Source organism: Elephantulus edwardii, unplaced genomic scaffold, assembly GCF_000299155.1.
Source record: "Elephantulus edwardii isolate Elephantulus edwardi_28Jun2011 unplaced genomic scaffold, EleEdw1.0 scaffold00079, whole genome shotgun sequence".
Classification (NCBI taxonomy): Eukaryota; Metazoa; Chordata; class Mammalia; order Macroscelidea; family Macroscelididae; genus Elephantulus; species Elephantulus edwardii.
This window is the reverse complement of record NW_006399829.1, coordinates 15,099,837-15,110,119: the sequence shown is the minus strand read 5'-3', so window position 1 is coordinate 15,110,119 and position 10,283 is coordinate 15,099,837. Positions and strand designations below refer to the sequence as shown.

Sequence of the window (10,283 nt, the reverse complement as noted above, 5' to 3'; positions counted from 1 at the left end):
GTGGAGGGTTGACGAAGGAGAGTAAGACTCTAAACTAGGTGGATTGACATGGTGACTGCTGCAATGAGCTCTTGTGTGTCAGGAAGTGTGAGGATGGTGCAGGACAGGACTAGGTTCAGATCTTTTGTTCATAGGGTTGCTATAAGTCATACTTGACTCGAAGGCACCTTAACAACAATATATATCTTGTTTGTATGTATATATAATATGGATAATAAGGAGCATCAAAATTATACTCAATTTATAAAGCAGGTCTGTAGAGTTCTCACTGAGATAATTATCATTTTACTGCCTTAGCTACATCTGTTGAATAATAAATGTTTTGTTGATCAGTTCCCAGTTAAATTTTTTTACTATGCTAATTCCATGATCTGAACCATATGAAAATCATTCCAAATAAAATGTTTCTGTTATTTGTTTTGTTTCTAGATTTGCGGTATCGTGTTACACTAGATTCACAAAGACATATATCACGAAGTTTTTTCTCTGGAACTCAAGAAAGAAAGATTCAAAGAAACATCATAGTCAAAAACTCAAAATGCACTGAGCTCTCCTTCTACATGTTGGCAAGTAAATCATATATTTTAGCTGCCTTATTCCAAATCAATAACAACACACAGCTATCTTAGCAAGCCAATCAAAATCTTTCTTTTTTTTAATCATTATTATTAATTTTAATGAACATTTACAGATATTCTGCATTTCCATTCATTCATTCATTGTTGCACTTTTCTCCCTGTCCACCCCTCCCCTCAAGTTTGTTGTTCTCTTTGAAAATTAAAAGAAAATTATTTCATTGTTATGCAATCTCTCTTCCCAAGTCCACTCCACTATGAAGCCTTCGTTCTGATTCCTGTCAAGACAATAATACATAATCACATATCCCTTTTAAACAATTTTCTCTCTCATCTGTTTCAATGTAGTATACATAATTCATCTCATCTTTCTCAGTCTCCCCCCCAACCCCTGTGACAGTCCCATTTTACAACAGTGGCACTATGGAGTATTTGTCCTTTTGTGACTGGGATATTTCACTCAGCATAATGTCCTCCAGGGTCATCCATTTTGAATAATATTTCATGAGTTCCTTGTTTTCCAGTGTGGCATAGTATTCCAGTGTGTGAATTTACCAAAGCTTTTCTATCCATTTTTTTGTTGATGAGCACTTAGGTTGTTTCCAATTCTTTGCTATTGTGAACAAAGCTGCGATAAACATGGGTGTGTGGTAATCTTTCTGTCTTAATACAAAGCACATAGAACAAAATTTTGTCAGTTTACTTATATAATGGGTCTGATCGTTTAATTTCCAAATACATTTCAGGAAACTATCTTTAGTTTTCTATGCTGTACTTCAAACATTAATATACTGTAGAATAATAAAATGTGCAATGGTTATATTACTAGTAGACCTGACTTCATTCATGTGTCCTTCCAAGTTAAAAAACCTCATCCAAGTTTGTTTTAGAGCCTTCATTTTGAAAATATGGATAATACATGGTCAATTATCCCACAAGCAGACTATTAGGGTACCTACTTTTTGGCATATCTTCTTGCCCATAAATGTTGCTATTTGGCTTTATATTGAAACAAAGAAATCTTATATTTTCTGTCATCTGTAGACTTTTCCTTTTTTGTTTCTTTCAATTTTATTTAACAAGTAAGCCTTGGAAAAGAAATGTTTACTCAGTAGAGATTAATGGCGAATTAATTTGAGCTCTAACAAATATATTTTACTGACTTACTTTGTACATGAAGAATTATTTTCCATTAAGTGCAAGCATTTTTATCATTAACACTTTGTTTTAAATTTCTACATTGTACTTAAAAATAACAACAGCAAATCACACAGAAAGAAGATAGGAGGAAACAGTGACTCAGTCACTTATGAGTGAGACATCAACATAATTTGGAGTTTTAAATGGGACAGGCCAGTTTCCTCATTTTCTAGTTTGTGTATTCTATATGTATTCGTGGTCTAGATTCTTAAGATTGTGGTAAAGAGGAGGGAAAAGTACAAAATGCATATCCCGGTACACCACACTTATTCTCCACAGTGATTTTTGTGTCAACAATTCCCAGGTACTTATCAAAATAATGTCATCTCTCAACCCTGTGATAAATCTATGATTGGCAAGAAAATAAAACCAAAATATTTCCTCCTATTTTGTAAATAAGAAATTAATGTTTCAGAGTTAGAACTTAGAGAACATTTCAGACCTAAAACACTGCCTCTAACCTGCTGAAAACTCACCGCAGTTGATAATGGTCCCTAAACTCAATATTTAACCAAGATATAGATTGTTATTGTGCACAGCAGTGTCAGAACTGATTCATAGCTGAACCTATGGCAGGTTTTCAGAGGCATTTAATCACAAGGGAGGATGTTGCCCATCTTTCTCCTGTGGAGCCCCTCGTGGCCTTGAACCATGTGCCTTTGGGGTATGGCCATGTGCACAGCTTCTTGCCACTAGGTCACCAGAGCTTCTTAAGATGTATATATGAATACAAAAAGAAATTGACTCATTTTAAAATTTTCTAAGTTATTTTATATTAAAATGAATACTTTGAACATTTTTTCCTACAGTCAAGAGACTCAGGCTCATATTCTAGCTTTCCCACAATGCATAGTAGAGTGGACCATGGACTTGGGCTTGGATTATATAACAATGAAAGATTTTATTTTTTTTTTTCCTTTTCAAAGAGAAAAGCGAATTGGAGGGAGGGATGGGCAGGGATGAAAATGTGCAACGATGAATGAATGGGGAAAAATTAAATGAGAAGAATATACTGTAAAAAAAAAAGTGTGATTTAGAGGCTCAGTTTTCCCTCTGAAAAGAGCTAACATAATTATTCAACTTTGAGACTCATTGAGAGAATTAGAATTAATATGCATAAAACTCATAATACTGGGCAGTCAATAAATTATAGCTGTTATTGATTGTAATCTTAACAATGTTAATCATTAACATAATCTAGGTATCATTTCTTATTTATAAGATCCCTACAGCTCATTATTTTTAATGAAATGTAGCTCAGTTCAAAGAAAGCTTGCCCAATTGGAGTTGGGAGAATTTTGAAAAATATCACATAGCAGATTTTAGGTTGAATTCTCAAGAGAAATGATATAGTTTTGGAAATAGCTTAGAGTGGTGGTCCTGATACGGCAAAGGATCACACGAGTTACTGCTCTTGTGTACCCCTCTCAGGGGATGTTGGTGAGTCAGCTGTCCGTGATCTGAAGCCTGTACGGTTCAATTGTTTGCTTTGTCAGAGAAGAATGATAGCTCTCTCTGCAGTGAGATCTGATGAGACCATAAATCAGCTTAGATGTGAAAGAACGCTTCTGTAAGCTGACCATAAACTTAACCACAGGGAGAAAGGAGTGAACCATAACAAGGTCACAGCATGCAGTAAAACTGATTCAATAATATATTTTACATCTCAACCTCTAGGACAAGCATGACTTTCGGGACTCTGTGAGGATAACTTTGGATTTTAATCTTACTGATCCAGAAAATGGACCTGTTCTTGATGACTCTCTACCAAACTCAGTACATGAATATGTAAGTCTAAAAATCAGAACACTTATTTGTGAATATATTAGGAAAACATATACACACATTCCTAAACCAATTGCATTTAAGGGGAATAAAAATTACAACATTAAAATAATTGAACTCTTTTCTTTTTCCCCCCAATTTTTATAATTTCCTGTTGTTGACATCTAAGGGATTAATAAATTACATCTATCTTTAGCTTGTCCAAATTCAGGAAGAGTAAAAATAAAAACACAGAAGTAAATCAGTTGCAAATTAAATTCTTTGTTACTAACAAAGGCGGAAGACACGGTTTCGGGATGTGGCAGTCCTGAGGATCCCTTAGTATACCACAGATTTAAGTGACAGTTAACCAACCTGGTTAATCTCAACTAAATTTTAATTTTTTTTCTATGACACTTTTAGATTCCTTTTGCCAAAGATTGTGGAAACAAGGAAAAATGTATCTCAGACCTTAGCTTAGATGTAACCACAATAGAAAAGAACCTGTTGATGGTCAAGTCCCACAGTGATAAGTTGAATGTTAGCCTGAAAATAAAAAATAAAAAGGACAGTGCGTATAACACCAGGACAACTGTGCACTATTCACCAAATCTAATTTTCTCAGGAATTGAGGTAAGCATTTGGTTTTTCAATCATATCTCTTCCTAACAGTAATTTTTAAAGTTAATTTTCATAGTACAGAACTAATTTCTATTACATTGATTCTATTTCTGTGTGTGTATTTTTTTTTTCTTTCTACAACTAAAAATGCCATCTCAAAAATGGAAAGTATTGAGAGAGTGTTGATTTGAGATGCTTGGTAATAATGAAAACTTGGAAGCAAGAGTGGCATCCACTTCCTAAACAACATGCCTCCAGAAACTCTATGAACTTTGATAAATGTTGATAGTTGTAGAGGGGCTTCAGGCTTTTTGTTCATAGGGTTATCATGAGTTGTGCTTGACTCAAAAGCAATCAACAACGGTGGTGAAAGCACCAAATTTTCCTTTTATTCATTTGTCTTTTTTCCTATGTCTCTTCTTGGATTCAGTATGAAAAAGAATTAGTAATACATTAAAACTGTGTTTCACAGAATTCATAAGCAGTTGACATTTACACTAAAGCAAATGTAACATATAAATTAAAAACCATTTAACTGAAGTGTAGAGAGAGAGCAGTATAAGTGTTGGACAGAATTTACATACAGAAAAATAGAAATATCATTTTCCTCTGTTTTCCTCTTTCTGCTCAAAGTACATGGGCAAGATTTGTCTTAGTTGTTTTCACTTATTCATAAAAGAAGAATTTTGTCATTTGACACATACCATACATTTCTGTAGGATAACTATGCCAGGCATAAATGTTGTTGTTAGATGCTGTCAAGTCAAGTGTGACTCATAGTGACCTTAACGGACAACAGATCTGAACCCTGTCCTAGCCTGTGCCGTTCACATCAGCTCTAATGTCCTTGAGCCCATTGACGTAGTTACTGTGTCAGTCCATCTCATTGAGAGCCTTCCTCTTTTCCACCTTGCCAAGCATGATTTCCTCTTTCAAGGAACAGCCGCTCCTAGAAACATGCCCAAGTGTGTGAGACACAGCTTTGTCATTCTTGCCACCAAGGAGCACTCTGATTGCACTTTTTCTAAGCATTAAATAGCATTCATGTATTTAAACATTTGTTTTATTCTAATATGTGAATTAAACTCCTTGAGAAAAAAATTTCAAACGTATTTATATGACTTAATCATCAACTTGATTCATATTAAGAGGATTTATACTCAAAATATAATTATATAATTATACAGCATATCATTATATTATGAGTGCAATTACTGTTAATATGAATCATTAAAAATCCATTGTCCAGTTACTGTAAATTTAAAAATTCCATTGTATTTTCTTTTCATTTATTAAGACATTGTTTATGGGCATGGTGACTAAATTAGATGTGAAATATTGTTATATATTACTTCCACATATTTTTATTTAATCAAGACTATTAATTTAAAATGCAAATGTGCTAGAAAGCATCAGGAAAATATTGACACTAAATTTTTCTCTGGAAAAGGGATAAGACTGAAAATCAATATCTGTATTCTCTTTCAGCTAATAGCCTTGGCAGAGACAAACCCATAAAATCAACAAAGCATTTTCTCTGTTGTTGTTGTTGCTGTTAGCTGCCATCGAGTCGTAGACAACTCATAGCGACCCTATGAACGGAAGACCTGAGCATTGTTCACAGAGTTTCCGGAGGCAAGCCATTTCGGAAATGGATGCCACTCCTGCTTCCAAGCTTGTTTTAATCAGGGAGCTCCACCAGACACTGTCCGTCATGGGTAACCATTATCGCATTTGGCACATCAGTGTCACAATGTTCAGCATCACAGCAACCACGAATTACCTCTGTACAGAAATGCACAGACCAGTCCTATAATAACCAGTTTTTCTTGAGTTCTGTTGTACACCAGGCACTATTCTAGTGTTCCACTTATTTCATTCTCATTAATCCTTTTATAAATAGATATCACTATATTACAGAAGTTCTAAAATAGCCCTTACTTCACATTTTTTTTTTGTAATTATAATTCACAACTTGGGGATATAGTTGTATAACTGGTCTTATTTTTTTCTTTTTTTGTTAACATAAAATAACATATTTCATGAGCCCAGGAATGATCTCAGTTGATAGAAAATCAGGCCCAGAATGATGGGGAATCTTGACAAGGAAAAAAACTAAATGTGGTAGAGTCAAGATTTAAATCCTAGTGATTCTAGTTTAAGGAGCCCTCGTGGAACAGTAGTTAAGGTTGAGTTACTGAAGGGTTTGCAGTTCAAAACTATCATCCACTTCATGGGATAAAGCTTGTCACAACTTGTTATGTAGAGATTACAGGAAACTCTGTGAAGCTTATGTCTCTTTTATAGGACACTTGACTCAACTCAGAATTCAATTCATTGCCGTTGGGTTGGAACCAACCCGTAGCTGACTTTCCTGTGGGTTTACCAAGGCTGTATGTAAATCATACCAGAGGAGATAGTCCCTCTTTCTCCCAAGAAGCCATGGGTGGAGATGAACTGCTAGAGAGTCTGGCTTGGGCTTTGGCACACCACCGCACAGGCTACACCACAAGAACTCCGTAGAGTCATTAGGAATCCAAATTGACTTGAAGTCAACAAGAGATTCCAGTTTAGAGCTCCTATTTATATGCACCGCATTAAACTTCTCCACTGACATTCACTGTTAGCATATATGTAGACCCATCCCTCCAACTACAATAAGCTCCTTGAAAAGTATGTGTTCCTGATGTACAGTGGAGGATTTACAGGGTCGCTATGAGTCGCAAACGACTCAACGGCACATAACAACAACAACAGCAACAACAACAACAACAACAATATTATTTGCTTGGCCTTTCAGTCATGCTTAGCCTAACATTGGATTTGGATTTCTACAGGCTGTCAGACATGTAATACCAGGATACTGTGACTCTCAACTAAACAAAGAAACTAGTTTGCACAAAGCACAACCGGGAACATTCTAAAAAAAGTGATGCTAAATAGGCACTTTGCTTGTTTGCTTTCTGTAACAATAATGGTTACCATGGTGCACAGTGTTTGGTGGAGCTTCCCGATTAAAACACGTTTGGAAGCAGGAGTGGCATCCACTTCCAAAATAGCTTGCCTCTGGGAACTCCATGAACTTAGAGAAATGATGAAAGTTATACAAATGTTCAGGTCTTTCATTCATAGGGTCGCTATGAGTCTTCTACCACTCAATGGCACTTAAGAAAAACAACAACTTGTTTGCTTTAATTCGTTCTTACTTTTCTTTCTAGGGTATTCAGAAAGACAGTTGTGAATCTAATCGTAATATCACATGTAAAGTTGGATATCCTTTCCTGAAAAGAGGAGAAGAGGTGGGTAGACCATACACACTAAATATATGTGGCAGTACGGATATGAAAATAGCATTCACAAATGCAAATATATAAATTTTCTTAATAGTAGTTTCTGGTGGCCTAGTTGGTAAGAGGTTGTGCTGCCAACTCATATGCACATGGTTCTAATCCATCAGTTACTCCACGGAAGTAAAAGGGACAACCTCCTCTAGGAGTCAGTTCTAACTCAACAGCACCTAACAGTAAAAACAAAAATCATAATTTAGGATGAGTAGATGAAGAATGTTGAGTTCAAAGGTCTAATCACTTGAAATCAAAAGGCAATTATTTTGAGGGTCAAACTTAAACACGAACATGAAAAATTATGCTAGATAATTTGTGGTATAAAATGGAGCTGTTGTTGTTATGTGACGTCGAACATTTGCAACTCATAGCAATCCTGTGTACAACAGCTCTGAAACCTGCTCTATCCTGAGCCAACCTCATTATCTCGGACACACCTTCCCCCACTACTAACCTAGTCACTGAGTCAATCCATCTCATCCAGGGTCTTCCTCTCTCACGCAGTCCCTCCACCCTTCCAAGCATGATGTCTCCCTCCAATGACTGGTCTCTCCTTGCAACATGCCCAGACTATGTCAGACGGAGCTTCAAAATCCTTGCCTCTAAGGAGCAGCCTGGTTTCACCCTTTCCAGGATGAACCTGTTTGTTCTTCTACCAGTCTATAGTATATTCAATACTCTAACACCACAACTCAAAGGCCTTGTTTCTTCTTCTATCATCCTTAGTCATTGTTCAGCTCTCTGAGGCATAGCAAGTAATTGCTAAGACCATGGTCTGTTTCGGGTGCACCTTAGTCTCTAGATTGGCATTGCTCTTCAGTATGCTGGAGAGGTCCCTGACAGCAGATTTTCCCAAATAGTGTTTTGATATTTTGGCCGCTAGTACCAAGAGTACTGATTATAGAGCCAAGCAAGCTGAAGCTGTTGACAGTCTCAATCTCTTCTCCATCTTGCATGATGCTGCCAATTGGCTCAGTGGTGAGAATGTTTTCTTGACATTGAGCTTCAGTCTATATTTAAGGCTGCAATCCTTGACCTTCTACAGCAAACCCCTCAGGTCCTTCTTTCTAATAACGAGTGATCTCCTTTATAGTAGGATTTTCAAGACACTAGGAAAAAGAAATGCTCTTCTGAACAAATTGGTATGGAATATCTTTTACTTGTTAACAGCTTCATTAAGTGAGAATTATTATAGCATGCACGTATTCATTTAAAGAATTGTAATTTGTTTGCTATTGACATAAAATTATATAGCTATCATCAAAATAAGTTTTAGAATATTTTCATTACCCCAAAAGGAATGCTGTACCACTATCAGTCACTCCCTGTTTTCCCCTACTGTGTCTCTTCCTAACACCAAAAGTCCACTTTTATCATCCAGTCAATTTTGACTCATGGTATAGGGTTACTCCATCTGAGTAGAGTATCTAATGGATTCAAACATCTGACCTTTTGCTTAGCAGCTCAACACATAGCACCATATGCCACCAGGACTATGAAAGAAATACTTTCAGTCTCTTTTGTTGTTCTTGTTGTTGTTATGTGCTATGCATAACAACACTATGTATAGCAGCTCTGAACCCTTTCCTATCCTGAGCTAGTCTCACTAATTCTGTCCGGCACACTAACTCCCATTGTCCCAGTTACTGTATCAATCCATTTCATCCAAGGTCTCACACTCCTTTACTGTCCTTCTACCCTCCAGAGCATTATGTTCTTCTGCAAGGACCTCTTGGCCATGTGCCCAAAGTATGTGAGACGGAGCTTCAAAATACTAGCCTCCAAGGAGAGACTTGGTTTTACCCTTTCCAAGACAGACCTATTGGTTTTCTTGGCAGTCTATGCTACGTTCAAGACTCTTCTTCAGCACCACAACTCAAAGTTGTCAATTCTTCTTCTGTCATCCTTTAGTCATTGTCCAACTCTCTCAAACATAACAAGTAATTGCAAAGATTATGGCCTGGAATAGGCACACCTTAGTCTCTAGATTGACATCGTTGCTTTTCAGCACTCTGGAGAGTTCCCCGACAGTGGACTTTCCCAATGCAATTCGTCTTTTGATTTCCTGACTACTGGTATTAAGAGTGTTGACTGGGGAGCCCAGCAAGCTGTAATTGTTAGCAACTCAATCTATTTAGATATGTTTGTTCTGGACACTTAACCTGAATACAAAATGTGGATTTTTGTCATGGCTTTTTTCCTGTAGCACAGCATTTTATCTTGAAGCATATCACAGTATTTCACCCCTTTTGTATTGATGAATAATATTGCATCATATGGAGCCCTTGTATCCTAGTGGTAAAAAGCTGTGCTACAATTCCAAAAGCATGCAGATTGAATATGCCAGCTGCTCTGGAGGAGAAGATTGCGCAATCTCCTCCTATGCAATTTACCACCTCTGAAAGCCTGCTGGACAGTCAGCTATGGCTCAGTTCTGGCTTAATAACACAATCCAATAGCATAGACATGTCACATTTTATTTCACACCCATTTGCAACTGATAATATTTGGTTGGGTTTTTTTTCACTTTTGGATACTATTAATAATACTGCTTTAAATGTCCATATATGGGTTTTATATAGGGTTATCGGAGGCCAGCTATTTCAGAAGTGGATGGCCAATCCTTCTTCCTAGTCTGTCTTAATCTGAATGTTCATATTTAGAGAAGTATCAGACAGGCCAGCATTTTACAGAAAAGTGAAAGATATAACAAACTGTGGCTGACTCTGAGAAGAATGGGAATCCCAGAATACTTGATCATACTAATGTGAAACCTATA

At 36.6% G+C, this 10,283-nt stretch overlaps 1 protein-coding gene across 1 annotated transcript in view; it reads left to right on the top strand.

Moving 5' to 3' along the window:
- Positions 1-10,283, top strand: part of ITGA1 (integrin, alpha 1) — a 175,523-nt gene that overhangs the window by 124,975 nt on the left and 40,265 nt on the right. Inside the window, exons 17-20 of the mRNA XM_006889599.1 lie at positions 430-566; positions 3,453-3,563; positions 3,963-4,172; positions 7,379-7,459. Coding sequence (XP_006889661.1) covers positions 430-566; positions 3,453-3,563; positions 3,963-4,172; positions 7,379-7,459 — 539 coding nt within the window. The remainder of the gene's footprint in view (positions 1-429; positions 567-3,452; positions 3,564-3,962; positions 4,173-7,378; positions 7,460-10,283) is intronic.